Source organism: Chiloscyllium plagiosum, unplaced genomic scaffold (assembly GCF_037043375.1).
Source record: "Chiloscyllium plagiosum isolate Xiang-an unplaced genomic scaffold, Cpla_swu_hap1 HiC_scaffold_5, whole genome shotgun sequence".
NCBI lineage: Eukaryota > Metazoa > Chordata > Chondrichthyes > Orectolobiformes > Hemiscylliidae > Chiloscyllium > Chiloscyllium plagiosum.
Window position 1 is genome coordinate 78,607,313 of NW_028270143.1, and position 22,760 is coordinate 78,630,072.

At 38.0% G+C, this 22,760-nt stretch overlaps 1 protein-coding gene across 2 annotated transcripts in view; it reads left to right on the plus strand.

Annotated features, from left to right (window-relative positions):
- The window catches only part of nmt2 (N-myristoyltransferase 2), a 51,468-nt gene extending 29,976 nt beyond the window's left edge, over nucleotides 1-21,492 (plus strand). For both annotated transcript variants that reach the window (XM_087987332.1, XM_087987333.1), the window contains 9 exons: nucleotides 1,091-1,209; nucleotides 3,775-3,866; nucleotides 3,964-4,080; nucleotides 7,065-7,235; nucleotides 7,852-7,960; nucleotides 8,417-8,587; nucleotides 12,003-12,170; nucleotides 14,553-14,690; nucleotides 19,887-21,492. In XM_087987332.1, the coding sequence (XP_087843458.1) occupies nucleotides 1,091-1,209; nucleotides 3,775-3,866; nucleotides 3,964-4,080; nucleotides 7,065-7,235; nucleotides 7,852-7,960; nucleotides 8,417-8,587; nucleotides 12,003-12,170; nucleotides 14,553-14,690; nucleotides 19,887-19,907 (1,106 nt within the window). In that variant the 3' untranslated portion in view covers nucleotides 19,908-21,492. The remainder of the gene's footprint in view (nucleotides 1-1,090; nucleotides 1,210-3,774; nucleotides 3,867-3,963; nucleotides 4,081-7,064; nucleotides 7,236-7,851; nucleotides 7,961-8,416; nucleotides 8,588-12,002; nucleotides 12,171-14,552; nucleotides 14,691-19,886) is intronic.
- Nucleotides 21,493-22,760: the final 1,268 nt, after the last annotated feature.

Genomic DNA, 22,760 nt, shown 5'->3' on the forward strand with positions numbered 1-22,760 from the left:
ATTGTGCACATCTGGTCACTACACTATCATAAGGACGTGATTGCACTGGAGAAGTTGCAAAGACAATTCACCAGGATGTTCTCTGGGATGGAAAGCCTCAGTTGTGATGAGAGACTAGATAGGTTGAATTTGGTTTCTTTGGAGAAGTGGAGGATGAGGACAGATCTGATTTGTCTGTGCCATCACAATTTTGTGTATCTCAGAGTAGATTGTGAGAATCTCTTACCCATAGCAAATGTGCCTAAGACCAGAGGGCATAAGCTTAAGGTGAGGATCAAGTGGTTTAGGGGAGATCTGAGGGAAAGAAAAAACCTTCATTCAGAGAGTGCAAATAAATGGAACATGCTACCTGAGAAGGTGGAGGTAGGTGCTCTCGGAACATTTTGAGAAGCATCTGGGTGAGCACTTAAAATACCAGGGCTTAGTGGGCTATGGACCAAGAGCAAGTAAATGGAATTGTAGTTTTGTGTTTATTGGTCAGCATAGATATGGTGGGCTATGTCTATGACTGTGTAGCTCTGTGAGATTCTAAAATTTAAATTACTTAATTTCATGAAATTGTGTGTGTACGAGGAAAACAGTGGGCAGAATTGACTTCTCATACTTCTGGACTTCAACAAAATTGTGTCTGCACATTGACTGCTTAGGTTAATGAAATAACTCCCTTGGTTGCAGCATTGTAGACTGGCACAGTTACTAATGTGATTTACTTGTTTGATTTAGAGTGCCAGTTTTAGTACGGAGCAAGATGGAAGGTGGTAGAAGGAGGAAATGGCACTTGAGTGTCTCAGTTTTTCAATTGGAAATAAAAAAGCATAAACAGTTTGGGAAATTTTGCAGAACCCACCAGTTTGAATTGTTTATATTTAAAGGAGAATAAGTTTCAAAGCTAATTGATTGGGATATTCGTACCAAATAACATCTCAATTTAATTTTATGACTTTACAACTAGTCATAAAAATTATTGTTGACCTAGTCTGTCTCCTCTATCTAAACATGATTGAATTATGTTAGCATCTACATTGCATTACTGGTACTTTATGCCTGCAGTGAATTTATAAAAGAGAGTTCTCTGTTTTGGTCCCTGCAGATGAGGTTGTGACAACTCATGGTTCTATTGAACCAGATAAAGAGAATATTCGTCAAGAGCCATATTCATTGCCTCATGGCTTCATGTGGGATACTCTGGATATGGGCAGTTCTGAAGAGGTTTGTAATTCAAATATTTTACATTTGTACAAAATAATTGATAGTTTGTTCTATTTTTCTTATAAATAGAACTTTTTAACAAAAGTTCAGTTTCCATATTATTTGTACATTATCCTCCCCTTTCCTTGTTCCCAGCTGAGAAAACAGGGCAATGTGGGAAATTTACTTGATCTCTTCCATTAGCTGGGAGGGGAGTGGGGCTTGGAATTGTAGTGAGCTAGTCTTGGAGGAAGTGTTGAACACAATCTGAATCCACTCCAGTTTGTTGAGAGGAAAGTCCTTTCTTTCTGCCTGGAAAAACCTTGTTCAGATATTTCTTAAACAACCTGTACATACCTCAAGAGCTGGTGGTACTTGAATCCAGGCTTCCTGGCTCAGATGTAGGGGGACTACCACTGCACCACAAGAACCCCAAGTTTCCTGCTCAAATGATTTTGAGAAATTCAACTTACATGCCAGAAAATGAGAGCCCTCCACTAAATCGAAGCTGTCTTGGGGGTAATTGATATAGGAAATTAAAATCAAACCCTTGTTAAATTGGTGGATGTGATGTATATGCACTTCAATAATTCATTCAACAAGGTTCCCCAGGGGAGACTGGTTGGCAAGGTTAGACCTCATTGAATTTCAAGGAGAACTAGTCATTTGGATACAGAACTGGCTCAAAGGTAAAAGACAGAGGGTGGCGGTGGAGGGTTGTTTTTCCAGAATGGAGGGCTGTGACCATTGGAGTGCCACAAGGATCGGTGCTAGGTCCACTACTTTTCATCATTTATATAAATGATTTGGATGTGAGCATAAGAGGTATAGTTAGCAAGTTTGCTGATGACACCATAATTGGAGGTGTAGTGGACAGTGAAGAAGGTCGTCTCAGATTACAACGGGATCTTGATCAGATGGGCCAATGGGCTGAGAACTGGCAGATGGAGTTTAATTTAGATAAATGTGAGGTGCTGAATTTTAGGAAAGCAATCTTAGTAGCACTGATACAGTTAATGGTAACAACCTCGGGAGTGTTGCTGAACAAAAAGACCTTGGAGTGCAGGTTCATAGCTTCTTGAAAGTGGAGTCGCAGGTAGAAAGGATAGCGAAGAAGGTATTTTATATGCTTTCCTTTATTGGTCAGAGTATTGAGTACAGGAGTTGGGAGGTCATGTTGCGGCTGTACAGGACTTTGGTTAGGCCACTGTTGAAATATTGCATGCGGTTTTGGTCTCCTTCCTATTGGAAAGATGTTGTGAAACTTGAAAGGGTTCAGAAAAGATTTACAAGGATGTTGCCAGGGTTGGAGAATTTGAGCTATAGGGAGAGGCTGAACAGGCTGGGGCTGTTTTCCCTGGAGTATTGGAGGCTGAGGGGTGACCTTATAGTTTAAACCTCATGGTTTATTAAATCATGAGGGACATGGATAGGATAAACAGACAAAGTCTTTTCCAGGGGGTGGGGAGTCCAGAACTAGAGTGCATAGATTTAGGGTGAGAGGGGAAAGATAATAAAAGAGACCTCAGGGGCAACTGTTTCATGCAGAGGGTGGAACGTGTATGGAATGAGCTGCCAGAGGAAGTGGTGAAGGCTAGTACAATTGCAATATTTAAAAGGCATCTGGATGGGTATATGAATAGGAAGGATTTGGAGGGATATGGGTCAGATCCTGACAGGTGGCACTAGATTGGGTTGGGATATCTGGCATGGAAGAGTTGAACCAAAGGGTATGTTTCCGTGCTGTACATCTCTATAACACTATATAGGTGAAGTTGGATCAAAATTTGCAGCATACGTTTAGAATTGTATATAGTAATACCTAAGAGTAGTTTGTAACATTATTTCAAGAAACATCATAGCCTATATATTGTGGCCGTCCTGAATCAGATTGGAACTGTCCAATTTTGTCCTTTATCTGCTTCAACTAAAGAAGTTGATTTGATCATTAAACTCATTACTGTTTGTGGAATTTATTATAAACCAATTGCACTGCTGCATTTCCCTATATTACAACAGTAACTCCCTTCAAAATACTTTACTGGGTTCCAACAAAATTTAAGATGTGGTGGTTCTGGTGTTTGACTGCAATGGTACTGCTAACAAAATTAAGTGATAGTGATAATGACTAGGGACTTGCTGTCGTAAGCGTGGTGGAAGCAGAGGCAATCAATGATTTCAGAAAGGAAATTCGATGGCTACTTTAAGGAAATAAACTTGCAGGTATACAGGTTAGCGTAGAGCAATGGATCGATGCTGGATTGCCAATTTTAAAAAGTCAGTCTGAGATATCAGTCATCTGCTATTAAAAGCCGATTAGGTGCCCATTTCTCTCATTTGTACAGTAACTACAATTGACTTGTTATAAAGTCACACCAAGTCTACATTTTGATTTTTATTCTAGGAAATATTATTCCATTTCACGTTTTAAATAAAATCTAAACTTGCCGTACAGTTTCTGACGAGTGTTAGAGTTATTGGGTGTTAAAATGTTTCACAGAGTTTTGAAATTGAACACTTGGTTACTGACATGAAGCATAAATTTTTTTTTGGAACTGAGCTTTACTGGAATGTTCTTGCTTTCAGCTGAAAGAATTATATACATTGCTCAATGAAAATTATGTGGAGGATGATGACAATATGTTTAGATTTGATTACTCTCCTCAGTTTTTGCAGTGGTGAGTACACAATTCTAGTTACTGATGCCTTTTGGAAATTTTATTTTAATTTGATATTAATTGGGATTGTTAATCTAAAAGTTGCATGTTCTTTCAGGGCACTTCGTCCTCCAGGCTGGTTACCACAATGGCACTGTGGAGTTCGTGTATCTTCAAATAGAAAATTAGTAGGATTCATTAGTGCAATTCCTGCCAATATTCGTATTTATGAAATGTAGGTTCTCCTATTTTATTTGTTTCAAATGTCTTTAAATTGTTTCACTGATTATTATGTCTGTTTTCACATGTGTGAGCTCTGATAGTGGTGCTCACGTCAATCTGCTACAATTATGTTGCTGGCAAGCTCTCTTTGGCATTGGAGATTTGACTTTAGTTGCAAAAAGGATGGATTACAAAAGTAAGGAAGTCTTGCTACACTGTACAGGGCATTGGTGGGATCACATCTGGTGTACTGTGTACAGCTTTCATCGCCTTTCTTAAGCACTGATGTATACTTGCTTTGGAAGCAGTTCAGACAAGATTCATTGGGCTGATCCATGGGATAAAGGGATAATCTTATGCAGAGAGGTTGGGCCTAAATTCATTTGCATTTTATACAATTAGAGATGATCTTATTTGAAATATAAGATTCTGAGGGGCATAAGAGAGAATCGTTGCCCTGGTTAGGGAATCTAAAACTAGGGGCACAATTTAAAGATGCTGATTCTCAAAGGTGGAGGGATTTCATCTTTCAGAGTGTTACCATTCTTGAGAATTCTCTTCCTTTGAGAGCAGTGGAGCTGAGGCCATGGAATATGTTCAGGTCTGAGTTCAGTAGATTTTCAATTGATGAGAGCTATTGAGTAAAGGCAAGAAAGTGGTGGTAAGGCTGCAATCTTATTGAGTGTGGAGCAGGTTTGATGATATGATTGGCCTGTTCATGTTCCTATTTCTTGGAATCTTAGTATTATGATTTTAATTACTGTATTCCTAATGCTTCAGTGCAGCTTTGTACCAAATTCAGGCCACAGTCAGTTTGTGACAGCATTCACCCAGCTGACAAAAGTCCTTCATTAATAAATGAACTGCATTTTCTTGCAATATTGTTTCTAAACGCAATTAAATACCAATACCACTTGAACATACCTGGACTTGGGGTCGCATATAAAATAATCACCTTGCCAAACTTCATTTCAATCTTCATGTAATAGGCTGGGTTTTTTTAAAATGTGTATGAATAATAATTTTAAAATTGCTTGTTAATGTTGAACAGCTTTGTTACATTAGGTCACATTTTGCAGTTTGGCTAACATGGCAACTGTAACCATATTGTTGCTACTAGCAACAACGTTATTATCTTACAATTGCCAGTATGCAACACATGAATGCATTTTAAATAAGTTATAAGTCATGTAAGTCATTTTAATTCAATGGAAAGAATAATTGTTTTTTGATTACAATGCTAATCTGTACAATACCTATGAATTAGTTTTCATTGGCAGTACAGTTGTCTAGTTGGTATTTATGATGAGATGTGCAGTGATTTCCATTTTCCTGGAAAGAAAGCATGAAGTGAATATTTTAATTCCGTGCATTAATCCTATTTTTACTAGTCGACACCTGCAAATCATTTTGAAGTGAGGTATCCCTATTATGACAGTACAATAAAACTGTTCCCATCTAATCCCTCTGTTGCTATATCCATCATCTTTCATATCATCCCTATCTTCCCAATTTCATGCTTCCCTTGCATCTGCCCTTCCCATGCTACCTCCCCTCCCACCTAGTCCCATGTCAAACCTCCACCCTTTCATGCTACCCAGCACCTCCAGTGCTGTCTATTTTACCCATCCTTCCCAGTTCAACCAGCAAGGGTACAGTGAAAACAGTGTAACAATAAGTCATCTGCTACTGAGGAATGTTTTAGAAATGATAGATCAGGACAAAATTAACAGTCAAATGGACAAATTCAGTTTAATTAAGGAAAGCCAGCATAGACTTATTAAGATCAAATCATATTAAACTAATTAATTTTTAATAAAGTAATAGAGAATGGATGGGGTAATATGGTTGTCTGGAATACATGGATGTCATAAAGATATTTAGTAAAGTACCACATGACTGACTTGTGAGAAAATTTTGAATTTTGTGGTGTAAGAGGAACAAAAGCAACATCAACATGAAATTGGCTGAGTGGCAAGAAAAAATTTAATGCAGAGAATTGTGGAGTGATTGGAGTGACTGCACTTTGATTGGAAGAGCATGAAGAGGCAATGTATAACAAAGGGTAAAGTTCTCAGGGTGCAAGAGCAGAGGGTCTTCAGGATATGCAGGTTCACATTGTTGAAGGTGACATGGCAGGTTGAGTGGTTCACAAACTGTCCAGGATAATGGGGATTATAAATGGGGCATAGGAGAGAAAGCAAAAAAGTTAAGATAAACCTGTATAAAGCATTGACTCAGTTTCGGCTGGAGTACTAAGTCAAGTTTTAAGCACTACACTTTATTAATGACATTAAGACATTCAAGAATGTGCAAAGAAGATTCATAAGAGTGGTTCAAGAGAAGAGAAACTTTAGTTGCATGGATAGATTAGGATTAACTGGGGTTATTCTCATTGGAAAAGAGAAGCTTAATGGGATATTTGATAGAAGTGTTTGGAATCATGCAGTGTGGAGAGAATAGGTAGAAAGAAACTGTTTCCATTGGCTGGAGAATTGAGAACATAGGACACTAATCTAGGGAGATTGGTTAAAAAAAAAGCAATGATGTCGTGAAGAAAATTTTTGTACCTCAATGTGTAGTTGAAGGTCTGTGTTGCAGTGTCTAAATGTAGTAAAAATAGATTTAATCATGTCTTTCAAAAGAGAACTGGGTAATTGTCTGAAGAGAAAACATTTACTGTCATATGGGGAAAAGGCAGGAGAATGGGGCGAACTCAGTTGGTCTTTCAGTAAACTAGCACAGGTATGATGGACTGAATAGCCTCCTATGCTGCTGTATCCATTTTATTATATATAATGGTGCCACACTGAGTATTTCCCCTGAGGAATATAGTCGGGCACGGTGAAATAAAAATGTATATTATATGCTGAAACTTTTATTCAAATATTTATCATAACAGTGATGAAGGCACTAAGAATATTTACGGGTCTGTTTCCTATTACTTTATTTTTATGTTAGATGCATAATTTAGTGTTTTCTAATTATTTCTGTCAGCGAGAAGAAGATGGTTGAAATTAATTTTCTTTGTGTGCACAAGAAGCTGCGGTCAAAACGTGTTGCTCCAGTTTTAATCCGTGAAATTACACGAAGAGTGAATTTGGAAGGGATCTTTCAAGCAGTGTACACAGCAGGAGTGGTTCTTCCAAAACCTGTAGCGACATGCAGGTAGTATGCTATTGTTGTTGAAAAAATTACACTTCATAAATTGACAATAAGTGATACATCAGCATATTTATTAGAGCTAATATAATGATTGTTGTTAAACTTTTTTGTCTGTATACAAGTCATTGATTTTATTTTCAGTATTTTAGTAATAAGTGATGGATTTAACGTCAAAGCAATTAGAAGTGAATTACTTTCTAAAGTTCAGCAGTCGCTATGTAGACAAATTCATCCATTCTTTACCAGTAGTCCCACAAACAGACAAGATGTGAATAAACTAATTTGTTTTTAAGTACAGATGTTAATTGGTGTGGGAGAGAGGGATATGGTGAGGCTGGATCAGATGCTGTTTGGAGGGTCAGTGTGGACTTGATGGGTGGAATGGCCTGCATCCATGTTAAAGGAATTCTTTGATGATTCTATGATTTACTGCTCTCACCACTCAGCAGTTGTGATCAGGTTTTAAACTTAATTTTCTTAATTAGAAAAACTGATCCTATAATTCTTTCAGGCTGTATTTAGTTTGCCGTTAATGTTCTTGGAAGTTTGTGATCCATTGCATTGATGCTAAGCTACCAATGAATATTATTTATGTTTAATACTGCTGTTATATTCAAAGGTATTGGCATCGATCTCTAAACCCTAGAAAGCTGGTAGAAGTGAAGTTCTCTCATCTCAGCAGAAACATGACTTTACAGAGAACTATGAAGCTGTACAGGTTACCAGATGTAAGCACCACAAACCACATCCTTCCTAAAATAGATACTGTGGAAATAGTGAGGCCCTTTTCTAATTTACTACTTAATGCCCCTTTCCTAAGGTATTTATTTCAGTGAGAGAAAAATTAGGCCAATTAGGTCTGCAATACTTGGTAATTTGTCCATTTTAAATTGTATTTTATACTACAGTATTTGTTTTGTCAAACTATTGGGTAGAATAATTCCTTGTCACTGAAATAATTACCTTATAAAGCATATGCAGTGGCGTAGTTGTTGGAAAGTTAGTTTTGAAACTAAATATTAACATTATGCTAGTTGTCATTGATGGCTATGCTCGTATTGCTACAGCTTTGGGTTTAAATAAGTTTCATGGTATGAAGGGAAGCCATGCAGCATTTTGGGTAGAAGTAGCAATACCAAATTCTGTTTATCACAATGACAATTCTATTATCTCTTTTCTGCTAGACTCCCAAAACAACTGGTTTGAGGCCAATGGAGCAAAAGGACATGAAAAAAGTACAAGAGCTGCTCTTCAATTACCTGAAGCAATTTGAGCTTGCTCCAGTGATGAATGAGGAAGAAGTAGTCCACTGGTTGTTGCCCCGTGAAAACATTATTGATACTTACGTGGTAGAGGTAATGCAATTGTATTGTTTGTCTGCATGTGTAGTGACTTTCTGTTTTGAAAACAAAATAGGATAAACTTTTCATTTACTCCTCCATTCCTTGACAGTCAGCTAAACCAACCAAGAAAAATAGTCATGTCGATCAAAAGCCTTATATGAAATTTAATCCAAGGATCAATCATTTTCTTTAAGGGGTAAGGAAAGATAAACAGGAACAAAACAGAAATTGGACCTGAAGCATTAACTCTGCTTTCTCTCAAAGCTATTGCCAAACCGACTGAGTATTTGCAAATTTCTGTTTTTGTTTCAGATTTCCAGCATTGACATTTTTGTTTTGTTTTTCAGGGTTTCTTTTAAGAAAAACTTTCTAAAAGTGAATCAGAATTTTTTTGTTGAATTGGGTACTTTGTTTTAAAAACTTGTATATTATATACTTATAATAAAGAATATGTTGTAAGGTAGTCTTATTGTGCATCACAGGTATAGAGTATTATAGATTCATAAAAGAATTTATTCAGAGTTTGATTTGTTTCAAAAATTTAGGCACTGCTTGAACTCATGCTGAGGATACTGGCAGAAAAGGAAGCTATGTTGCTGAACACCATTTGACAAAGGAATACACTCATGGCAACATACTTTAAAAGCATTTGATACAAAATGTAGAATATTCTTGTTCGAGAATTTGCTGTTTTTCACCATCCTACTAGTTTTACACAGTGATGGGAGGAATGCACTCATAATTAAGCCCTGCCTGTTGAACAGGATTGTGGTGATAGTGTCTGGAAGTTATGATTCTGAGAATATGACTGTTGTTTGACTAGTCTTTGGAACAGCTGTCCTAATTTTTGTGTTTTCATTCAGATGTTGGTAAAAAGGATTTGGCAGATTCAGTGGGGCTGTGATTTGCATTATTATTTCCTGTCGATTCCAGGGTCTGTCTGAGTCCATTTCTTTCTTTAGAGTTTGTAACAGTTGATACAACTGAGTGACTTGCTACACCATTTCAGAGAGCAATTGAGAGTCAATCATATTGCTTCATCTTGAACACTACAGTAGTGTGACTAAGAAACGAACTCAAGATATTTGGGTAATCTTTGTCAGCTAGTGACAAATTATCAGGAGGTGGGCAAGATAACTGAGCTAGTTGCCTGGTGCAGTTGGGGACCTGATTGATCCCTCACTTCTGTGGATGAAATGCACTACTGAAATGAAAAATGCCTCCTGTTTGCAATATGACAATTAGAGGCCAAAAGAGAAAATGCTGGAAAATCTCAGCAGGTCTGGCAGCATCTGTAAGGAGAGAAAAGAGCTGACGTTTCGAGTCTAACTGACCCTTTGTAGCTTTGACAAAGGGTCAGTTAGACTCGAAACGTCAGCTCTTTTCTCTCCTTACAGATGCTGCTAGACCTGCTGAAATTTTCCAGCATTTTCTCTTTTGGTTTCAGATTCCAGTATCTGCAGTAATTTGCTTTTATGACAATTAGGAGGTTGGCAGTCAGAACCTGCTGCATAATTTAACCCTTAGAACCTATTCTTTTGAATGTACATTGCACACTTTCAACAAGATCAATTCATCTTTCCTGTCAAAAGGAATCTGACAAAGGTTCTACACAACTGCAAAATGACTTATTCCTTTTTATATTCCACACTCATTGAGATAATTCCATTAGCCCTGAGTACCTTTGTACCTGTTTGCTGACCTTTCATGATTTGTGTATTTGCTCTCCCAAATTACCTTGCAAACAGTTGAACTCTGTTTGCTCACTGACTTAACCTGTCTAGTCCTAGTGTCTGTTGGCATGGTGATGGTGTCCCTACCTCCTGGTTCAAATACCCTATTGTTGTATCGAAAAGGATGGATTAAAATAACTATCTGTCTAGTCCCGTGTAACTTTCTGCCCCATCTTTCCTACTTAGTGTCGCTCTTAACTTGATATTTGCAAACTTCAACAAGTAAACACTCCATTATTTTATTCAGTTCATGAATTAATAATATAAAGAATAGATTATTGGAAAACACTCCTCGTCTATTGCTATCAATTACAATTCAGATGCTGTATCTCCACTTTTCCCAACCGATTCTGGTGATAGAATAGAGAATTTTAAGGGAAAATTAAAAAGTTTATTTTTAAAAGTGAAGTTAGCTTAAAAAAACAACACAGCATGTGTAGCTGATTACAGCCTGAGAATGTAGAATCCAGTATCATGAAAATTTTGGAAATTAATGTTTAAATGTTAATACTATTTTCCATATTTCAAATCCCTGCATGCTGTCCAGCAAGTAACTGACCAGCTGTGTTGTCTATTAACATTACCTTTCAAGCACCATGAAGGCGTTTAAGTTTCCTTCCCTCCCTCTGCTAATAACTAATTGGGAATTGAGAATCAGTGATTCATTGTCCGGGAAACATGAGAAAAAGGTGGTGTTTCTTTAAATATCTTAGTTTCTTAACATATTTCTTCATCAAATTGCCTGTCTATGTGGCAGCATGATATGTTTATGCCCGGTTCCCATGCTGCTTTACATTTCTGAGCTAATGGTACTCCCATAGAAGTGAAGCTGGCTTAATCTTTAATCAACCTGTTATCTACCCTTCTACAAATTGCTTCACACTATTGTTCAATTAAGTTTTAGATATGAATATTTTCAGTCTTTTAAAAAGTAAACGTAGAATAGGTCTTTTAGAAATGTAGGTAATAGATCTTAACAATGTTGGTAAGGCTGGGTATTTGATCTTTTGTCTGCATTTATGTGCTTCTCTTTTTTATACATGTTAACTCTTGTTCATGATTGTTAAGATTAGTGAAAGGTTACCTGTGGGTGACATCAGGAAATCGTTCATGCAAAGTGTTCATTGTATGGAAGCAACTACTAAATAAAATAGCAGAGATGAAAATCCTGGAGGCATTAGGTACTGTACTACGAAGAGGTAGTATGGTTTTTGGATGCCTGAATTTGAAAGGGTTGGATTAATTAGTTTTACAGCTATCTGTTATGCGATTGACAGTATCCAGTCAAATAAGGCAGGTGCAGGAGGTCATTGGGACTAAATTCAAATGAGTTGTTCTGACATCGTATACTCAGTGGTGAGGCTAATTCTGGAATATGGGGTGTCCCTACCTTAATAAAGATTGAGATGCTTTAGAAGAGGTTCTAAGAAATGTTCACAATGATTTCATGCCTTATGCACACTAATTTGTAAAGAGACACTGAACTTATTAAATTGAGTTTCACTGGAAAAAGGACTGAGCTAAGACTTGTATATGCCTTCCAAATAATAGAGTATAGTTGAAGTGAAATTAAACAAGTTTTGAATTAGAATACACCATAGTTTGTATGTTAGAGTCTAAATTTGGTTCAAACTACTTTGATTTTTAACATTTTGACAATTGGCCTTCTTAAACAACTATTTATTTTCTTTCAGGGTGCTAATGGCGAGCTGACAGACTTTGTGAGCTTCTACACTTTACCTTCCACAGTTATGCATCATCCCGTCCACAAGAATCTTAAGGCTGCCTATTCCTTTTATAACGTTCACACCGAAACCCCATTAATTGATCTTATGAATGATGCACTAATAATTGCAAAATCGGTAAACTTTTTTTGTTATTGCATCTCTTGAAGTGTACACATAATAGCTACAGCATAATAAAATCACTCATGATTAACTGAGTTACAAAGATGTTTTGAACGCAATCATTAGGTTTAGCATGAATTGTTTGTGTGGGTTGTTTTCAAGAATGTTCTAGTAAATTGAAGTGATGTAATCAATAGTGTTTGTTTCTGGAATAAATAACGAGGTGAAATATATGTTTGAATTAGCTGTAATTAAACATGGTCTCTATTTGACAGCTGCATTTTGATGTATACCCTGCTGACTCATACATGGCTAAAACTTCTAACTGTAGTTTTTGGGAAACATTTTTTAATGTAGCTTAATACATGAAGGAGCAGAGTTAAAATTTGACCTTTAAGTATTTGAAGACTAATGGGGGAAGTAGAATGTGGAATGCAAGTGCATCTTAAAGTTGAAACACATTGACTTTCTTTGGGTTTCCATTTTAGACATCCTCAAGATAACACAAATTCTGACTGCTATGGTTTGAAGATACCTATACATTCATACTTAATTGCTATAAACATCTGCTCACTCAATACATTAGTGTTACGGAAGTTGGTGTCTATGATTAGAGAAGAAGCGGCACGGTGGCACAGTGGTTAGCACTGCTGCCTCACGGTGCCAGAGACCCGGGTTCAATTCCCTCCTCGGGCGACAGACTGTGTGGAGTTTGTACATTCTCCCCGTGTCTGCATGGGTTTCCTCCTGGTGCTCCGGTTTCCTCCCACAGTCCAAAGATGTGCAGGTTAGGTGAATTGGCCATCCTAAATTGCCCGTAGTGTTAGGTCAAGGAGTAAATGTAGGGGAGGGGGTCTGGGTGGGTTGCGCTTCGGCGAGTCGGTGTGGACTTGTTGGGCCGAAGGGCCTGTTTCCACACTGTAAGTAATCTAATCTAATTCAGAGTATTCAGAGTAGTTTCTAAAAAAGAGGTGCACTGTGTTTCAATAGTCAGGTGACAGTCATAAAATTTAGAAACCCCTGAATCTGCTCACCAATTCAGACGAGCTTGAGGCTGATGAAGAATGATGTGCATTTTAACAGAAGTATTGCACTTATGTGAGATGATGCATGATTAAGCTGTTATCCTATCCTATCCTTTAATTAGTAGCTTGCTGGCAACCACTGTCTAGATAAATACACAAAAGAATAGCTGTTTAAGTGAGCTTTGAGCGTGTAGCAAATGCATGCTTGGCACAATAGGACTGCTGCCTGGTAAGAGTCAGCATTTTCAGTACAAGGGTATAATTTTATGCTTGTAAGATATGTAATTTTAATTTAATCTTTACAGTCCAGGAAAGTATTTAACTTCGGTAATCATATTGACTGACTGTTTCCTTAGAATAATGTTAGTAATACAGAATGAGAAAGGCCTGTTTAGAAAGCAGGAGATAGAAAATTATTCTCTTACCCATTCAAGAATGAGATATTTTCAAGCTCAAGTTGAAACGCAGAAACTCAGAGAGTCATAGAGATGTACTGCATGGAAACGGACCTTCGGTCCAACTTGTCCATGCCAACCAGAAATCCCTAGTCCCATCTGCCAGAACCTGGCCCATATCCCTCTAAACCCTTCCTATTCACGTACCCATCCAGATGCCTTTTAAATGTTGCAATTGTACTAGCCTACACCACTTCCTCTGGCAACCCATTCCATACACGTACCACCCTCTGCCTGGAAAGGTTGCCCCTTAAGTCTCTTTTGAATCTTTCCCCTCTCACCCTAATCCTATGCCCTCTAGTTCTGGACTCCCCCACCCCAGGGAAAAGACCTTGCCTATTTCCCCTATTCATGCCCCTCATGATTTTATAAACTTCTATAAGGTCACCCCTCAGCCTTCGACAGTCCAGGAAAAACAGCCCTAGCCTATTCAAGCTCTCCCTATAGCTCAAATCCTCCAACCCTGGCAATATCCTTGTAAATCTTTTCTGAACCCTTTCATGTTTCACAACATCCTTCAGATAGGAAGACCAGATTGCACGCAATATTCCAAAAGTGGCCGAACTAATGTCCTGTACAGCCGCAACATGTACTCCCACCTCCTGTACTCAATACTCTGACCAATAAAAGAAAGCAGTATTATTGTCATGATTTTATTCTGATCTCCAGTTCTGTATTTTGTTCTCTGCTTTCTTCCTGCACGCGACTATTTCTGGACTATTAGCAGCTCTCATTGTCGTCTGTTAAACAGTTATTTATCAATATATTTTAAAAGTTGTGCTGTTCTTGTTTGGCAAGTGAAGTTATTCAGGTACCATGCAAGAAAATTCTTTACCAAGGAAATAATTTTTGATGGTTTTCTGGTGCTATCAACCCCACTTTTTTTTCCTGATAAATATTCCATTTTCCTTTTACAGAAAGGATTTGATGTGTTGAATGCACTTGATCTGATGGAAAACAAAACATTCCTAGAAAAATTAAAATTTGGCATAGGTGATGGTAACTTACAGTACTATTTGTACAATTGGAGGTGCCCAGACATGGAACCGGAAAAGGTGAGAAACATTTATATCTAAATTATAAACACTGAGGCTACTTGTTCTTGGACCTGCACTACCCTTTCTTTGTTTCTTTCATGGGATATAGGTATTGCTTGCAAGACAATTAAGAGTCAACCATGTTACTATCTGTCTGAAGTCACATGTAGGCCAAATCGCATATAGATAGTACATTTCTTTCCCTGAAGGTAGTTACTGAACCAGATAGGTTTTACAGCATCCAAAGATTGTTTAATGGCACCATTATTGAGACCAGCTTTCATGTTTCAGCTTTTTTTTTATTGATTGATTTTAAATTCTGTGGTAGGATTTGAAGCCATGGACCCCACACTATTTGCCTGGTCTTCTCGTTTTCTAGTCTCCCATGATCTCCTCTTCCAAATGCGAGCAATCATTCACTTTATCAGAAGGATAATTTTTCTGATTGCGCTTTCATTTTGCAAGTGCACTAGGGCAGCCAATTTCAGTCATCCAAATACTTAGATGGTTGTGTTTTATTGCCAGCATTGGACTTCAGACCCAGGTTCAGAGTGCAGCGATAGGAATTTCCTAATTCTGCATAATTAACCAAGGTAACCTGGGAGTTTGGATGTTCATTCCAGGCTGGTGGAGTTCCCCAGGAGCTGGGCTGAATAAACCTGGAAGGAGAGTGGAAGCTTCTGACTGTCAGTGGGAACTAGACACAGCATTGTGTGGTTAAGATTGTTAGGAAAATTCATGCAACCAAAGCCAGCATTCGCCCCTCATACACTATCTATCTCAGGTGTACACTTCCCATGCTCCATCCACGCTAACCTATGCCACCCAACGCTCTGAATCCACTTTCCTTGAACCCCATACCAAGCCATGGCCCTAGTCATTCCTATGGCCCTTAATAACCCCTATCCCAACCCTGACTCTCCACCCAAGCTTTCATACTAATTTACCAAGTCACCACCATGTCCAAAATGCAGGAGCCATGCTGAAATAAAATACCCATTGATTACTTCACTATTTTAAAAAGCACACATTGATTTTTTTTCAAATTCAGTATATTGAAATTTCCTCAGTTACTCTCGTCTGAAACACATTCACATTCCGCGTTCTTTGACTGTTCAACAGCTCGAGTAGGTTTATGGACTTTTTAAGTATGTTCCTGAGTATTAGAGTAATCTCCCTAGTATTTGGTGCACGTAGGGAATGGGAGTTGCCAATTAGCTGAATCTGCTGGTTACATGAGAAACACTACTGGCAGCTAGGAAAAGCTCATCTCACCACGACCACGAGATGGATGTATGTTTTAAAAATGACTGCTGATAAATACCGTCAGCAAGGTTTTGATTAAAACAGGAGAGGGAGAGGGGCAACCAAACAATCTGTTCCCAGAGCAAGGAGTCCTGGAGCTGAGATGACTGACCTCCAGTAACCCCACCTACCTTCCTTTTATGCCCGTTAGGACTCCAACAAGTAAAATGTCCCTGTGTCTCCCCCTCCCACACAGACACACACAAAACCTAGAATCCTATTAACTCAAATTTTGCTAGACTGCCTTGATACCACATGGTCAAAGGCACCCTTGATGTCAAAGTCAATCTCCCCACCATCTCCGGAATTCAGCTCTTTTGTCCATGTTTGAATTAAGGTTGTCATGAGGTCAGCAGTTTAGGGTCCAGGTGGAACACATACTGAATGTTATTGAGCAGGTTGGCTGCTTGATTGTATTTCAAGCTATTTCTTCCAGCCCTTGCAGTGTAGGGTAGATCGTAAATCAGGATATTACGTTACAAGTTCTAAGGATAATACAATTTGGGTGTTGGGATGAGTTTCTTTAATCTTCATATAGGCTGGGCAAACTGAATTTGTGACAGCAATGTTGGGGACAAAATTCATAAAAAATCTCAAAATCATTTACTTAATAACCTTTCACTGGCAACTCACTGGGAAGAAGAGATAATAAAATAACAGAATTTTATATTGGGTTTGGCAGTGATCTAATTAAATACTGAATTCAAATCTTAAATCTAATCAAAGCAATCTATGAAGATCTGAGGGATGAGATAGTTAAGGTAGATTGTGAAACTAGATTTTTAAAATATGATGGCAGATAGGTGATGGTAAGTTTTAGAAGAATTATGCATTTCTTTGAGGATTAAACCACCAATCAAGGGATGATCCAACCATGGCTAATGAGACATTAAAAGAATATTAGATGAAAGGAAGAGACTTGTAATACTTCCAAACATATTAGTGAACCTGAGGATTCAGTTGATTGAAAAAGTAAACAAAAGCTGACAAACTGACAAAAAATGAGATTCAACTTGTAAAACATGTAAAAACTTCTCCCTCCATTTTACGTTAGCTACCTAGAGATTAATGAAAGTAAACATCATGGAAGTTAAAAAAACCTCGCAAGAACTGTAACAAACACTACATTGGACAAACAGGGAGAAAACTAACCACCAGGATATCAACTAGCCACAAAAAGACGTGACCCTCTCTCACTAGTATCCTTATATACAGATGAAGAAGGACACCACTTCGATTGGGACAACGCAACCATCCTAGGACAAGCCAAACAGAGACATGCACGAGAATTTCTAGAAGCATGGCATTCCAATCAGAACTCTATCAACAAACACATTGACTTGGATCCCATTGACCATCCCCTGAGAAAAAGAACAGAAAATGATGTCACCACAGAAAATGACATGGCCAACACTAGGAAACACAAACATATAAATAGAAAGCGGGCTACACCATCAGTGCTTCATCCAGAGGCTCACTGAAGATGTTACCTAGTATGGCGACGAAATATCTGAAAATGAACCTTCCAGCTCAGCGAACAAACCTGCATCCAGAACCTCAACCTGAGCTACAGTCTTAAAGGCAGAGATAGTAATTGGAATGAGGAATATGGAAGTGTCAGATATTAAACAAATATTTTGGATTTGTCTGAAAGTTTGAAAAAAGTGATGTAGCGATCATGAAAACTAAGGATCCATTCAAAGTAGGAACTTAGGATAGTATATTAATAGAGAAATAGGACTGGAGAAATTAATGGAACTCAGCCAACAAGTACCTTGGTCATGATGTCCTGCACCCTAGAACTTTAAAAGGGATAGCTACAGAAGTAGTATTTGCCTTGTTTTCAATCTTGCCAAATTCTGTAAATTCTAAAACAATTTGTGGAAATTGGGCGGTAGTAAACTCAATGCCATTATTTGAGAAGGGAGGCAGGGATCAAAATGTGAACTATAGGTCATGTGGCCTGACATCAGCAGTAAGAAACATGCTAGAAAATATTATTGGGTCATGATAACAAGGTACTTAATAGTTTGTATCTTTGGGCAAAGTCAACACATAGTATTGAGGAGCGTCAGATTTGATAACTCTAGATTTTGTCTGAGGAGGTGGCTGTAAGGGTGTGTCACAGGATCCATTGATATAATCTATTTGAATTTTCAAAAATTATACTAGTGGTAATTAGATAAAATTAAGGCGATTGGGATTGAGGGTAATATAACTCACATTGATTTAGGTTTAGTTAACCAACAGTAAACAGACTAGGAATAACAGGTTATTTTCAGATTAACAGGTTATAACTATTGGGGTGTTACAAGGAACATTGGGTTGAACTATTTACAAGCTATATTAATGACTTGGATAAGAAACTAGAGTATTAATATGTTCACATGTGCGGCTGATAAGAATTTCAGTGGGAATGTATGCTGTGAGATGGACATAAAGAAGCCAGGAAAGTACTCAGAGATTTTTATTTTTTAAATGTGATATGCACATTTCTGGCAAGTCTGATATTTGTTGGCCTTCTATAATTAGCCTGGTCTGAGTGTATTCCAGTAGACCATTGGAAAAGGCAGTTAACCAGTCAACCAGATGGCTGTGCATCTGGAGTAATTTGTGTAATTTCAGACCTCGTAAGGATAGCTGATAGCCTTCCCTAAAAGCCATTAGTGAATGAGATGAGATTTTATCCGAATCTATAGTTTCATGGTCATTATTCATGAGACTAGCTTTTATTTCCAAATGTATTCATTGAATTTGAATTTTGATCAGAAGTTCTGATTAAATTGGATTGAATTTATTGTCACGTGTACCGAGGTGCGGTGAAAAGCTTTGACTTGTGAGCATTTCAGGCAGATCCTAGCATTAAATAGCATAGATAAGTAAATAATAGGTAAACAGTGGCAAAAACAAAAACACAGGGACAAGCGAATGTTAAGAGTCTGAGAGTCCATTCAGCGTTCTAATAACAGTAGGGTAGAAACTGTTACCAAACCAGCTGGTGCATGTGATCAGGCATCTGTACCTTCTCCCTGATGGTAGAGGTTGTAGAAAAACATTGCCAAGTGGATGGATCTTTGAGAATGCTGGCGGCCTTTCAATGACAATGGGCTTCGTGGATGGATTCTATACATGGGAGGTTAGCCTTTGTGATTATCTGGGCCAAGTTCACCGTCTGTAACCATTTCCGATCTTGAGTGGTACAGTTGCCATACCAGGTAGTGATACATCAAGACAGTATGCTCTTGATGGTGCACTTATAAAGGTTGGCAAGGGTATTTGCTGTCATGCCACATTTCCTTGAAGAGACGTTGTTGGGCCTTTGTAAACCAATGCGTTCACATGAAAGGTCCAAGAAAGCTTGTTGTGGATGATCATTTTCAGAAGCTTGACACTCTCCACTCGTTCCACCTCTATGCAGTTAATGTGTTGGGGGGCATGAATAACACCCTGCCAAAAGTCAATAATGAGTTCCTTGCTTTTGCTGGCATTGAGAACTAGTTTGTTCTCAGTGCACCATTTTTCCAGGTCTTCCACCTCCTGTCTGTAGTCTGAGTCACTGAACTGGAAATATTAACTCTGCTTTCTTCCCACAGATGCTGCAAGATCTGCTGAGTTTCTCCAGCAATTTCTGTTTTTGTTTCAGATCTCCAGCATCCTCAGTTCTTTTTTTTAAATTACTCTAAACATTTGCCACTTTATTCATAATAACTTTTAAAGCATACACCTGGTTCTACTTTCTTGACCTTTTAAAACAAAGCTACCTTCTGCCAAGTAAAACTCAAGTTTCAATGATATTCATGTTTAATTATCAAATTTTTGAACTGTTGAGCTCAAATTTCTACAGCCTTTTCCAAAGCTTATATATCTTCCCCCTGCTTTACTGAATGTTTTGAATTTTGTTTCTTGCAGGTTGGTCTAGTGCTACAGTAGAACACCACTACTGCTGTAGAAGTCTCTTCATTGAAGCCCAGGATCCAATATCATGCCTTTGTTCAGTGACAGTATTCTACTAGCTCAACAGAGAATTCTGTAAAAGGAGCTATAGTTGCAACCATGTTTTGCTTGCAACAGAATGGAGACAATTAATTCTTTATTTAGGATTTGATTTGTTGTGCAGTAAAGTGTTGCATTATTCTATGGTGTTTCTTGGGAATTGGAACCACTATGAATGTTACTTTTTAATTATTTGCAACCTAAATAAGATTTTTCATCAATGCCTAAAATGATTTTGAATGCACTTTTGTTAATTTCAAGAGGCTAATCTACATTTAGACATTCATGAAGAACACGTTGCTGCTACATGAGGTAATGAGGAACTGGAGGCTTCTTCTGCAGAATGACAACTCAGTCTTTTGTACAAATAAAGTGCAGTAGTAATTGTGAAGAATATTGTTATATTCACTGGGTGGTCTTGTACTGCCAGACAGATTTATATTTATTGAACGGTGTTTTTTTAAGTGTTCACTATAGGAATATTGAAAGGCCTATAGTGCAAGCTGATTTTTATCCATTTGTCATGTTTGTAATAGAAAGTGGGAATTTTTGCAATAACTCGATAGTGCAAATTCAGAATTTCCAGCAATGCAAGTACATTGGAAAATGTCCCAGTCTATTCCATATGCATCTGCAATGTCAACAATGCAGTCTGGCTGCTCATTGGTAGTGTTCATGGCTTATTTGTGAAAGAGGCCACATTCCCCATGTTTTTGTGTAAAGTTGGGGCGAAGCTTTGTCACTGTTAGTTTCTAAGCTTTTTTTTAAAATGCCACCTGGCGTGGCCCGATAGAAGTGGTAAAAGTGCTCACTTTACAATTCATAGATCAGGAATTGATGTCTTGGAGCTGCTGACATTTGAGATGGGTGCCTGGTTTTGTGACTAAATTTCAGATCTGGGCAAACCACAACTGAAGTTAACAGAGTTGGTAGCAGTTAAGAGTAGCTTAAGGCTGCATGTCAAAGCAATCTCGCAGATACATGTAGATTTAAAATATTAAAACAATCATGATGGATGAGAAATTTTCTCTTGCCAAATCTCTTTTTCATTCTCTACATATGAACATTGGCTATTTCATTTTCTCCAGATATCTTGATAATGGAGTCAGATATGTTTTTTTAAGCGTAAATGCACATGTGAATACCTGACAATGAGACTAAATCAAAGGGAAGTTGTTTTTTTTTAAATGAAAGCTGAAAGCTTTGTTCCATGTTGTGTTTTGCACAAGTTATGTTGAGAAGAAGGATATGGGGCTTGTTTGTTAAAGCATGTTTAGCTGTTGAGCTTAAAACTTCGCCTGGTCAAATGACGGGTTGTGTACAGTTTACTATTATTGCTATGCATGCTTCACTGAAAAGGCCCCCAATGTGTGCTAAAAATGACCTATTCCTAAATCAGTTCTGGAATGGTTTAAATGTTGCCAGAGAAAGAATGTACTTTTCTGATTTTAGTAATGTTTGAGGTCACCAGCATGACTGTTTGATGTCTGAATTAATAAACGTCATTACAACTTTGCTATTACTTGTGCATGCTTTCATTCCTTCAATTAATCAGTTTTTTTGACACTTTTATTTTCTCTCAGAATATACAAGTTTTAGATAGTTGAAAACATTAGTCATTCTATCAGAAAAGCCTAATTTTGACAGCATGTGTATATATTTCCAAATGGATGGATGTTTCACTTTTTTTTCTAGGTCTCCACCTTCTAATAACTTGTTTTACTGGAGAACATATAATTCTCTGAGTGAGCTAACTTTAAGCAATTTGAGTCACTTGTTGCAATCATCCCTGCTTGTCCCTCCTCATTTGATCCCAACAAATTTTTTTTGGAAAAGATATACTTGCCAATTCAGTGAATGTGTAACTGTTTACATGTTGTGATCATATAGAAGACACAATCAGTCAGATTTCATTGTTGTAAAAAAGGCAAGTTTTACTGTATTTAACTTAATCTAAGTAAAATTATGAAGAAAAATTCCAATTTCTTTCTCTCTCTCAACATCTTTGGTGGTCTTTCAGGTTCAAAGATGACTTGCTTCCACCCAGGGTGAAATGTTGGGTTCTGCGGTGGTTGAATAATCTGATACTGGAGCCTCAAACTCTGCCCCAGGTGTTGTTTGAGGCAAGGGGGAGGGGGTGAGACTCTCTGGATTCTACATGCCCTTTCCGCTGCTCACACTTGGCTTCCACGTGCTCCACTCAGTGGTTGCTGCCTTCACTGGCACTTCACCATTTTGTGCATTCTAGGCCAAGCGATGGCAATGTTTCAATGCGGATTTTGTATTTGCTTAGGAAGGCTTTCAGGTGTTGCATTTTCATCTGCATTCCTAGTGAATCCTTAGTCATTGCAGAACTCGGAGTATTGCACTTGTGTTATGCATGCAGATAATGTGGGCTGCCCATCACAACTGGTCAAATGGACGTAAATACTGGAGATATTGGTCTGAGAGAGGACTATCTCACTGGTACACCTGTTTGCCAGTAGATTAGAAGTGTACCAAGGTGGAGGTAGTTATAGCTCTGCAGGGTTTTGAGGTGTCTGCTGTACAAGGTCTATGTTTCTCATGTATATAGGAGAGTGGGGACTATGCTGCTCTGTAGACCATGAGCTTAATGGCAGGTTTGAGGTCTTGGACTTTGAACATGATTCCTGAGGCATCTAAAGGCTGCCCTGGTACATTTGGGTTAATATTGGATTTCATTGTCAACATCTGCTCACAGTGAGAGAAAACTACTGAGATAAGGGAAATGATTCATGTTGTCTAGGCCTAGGATCTTGCTGTGGATTT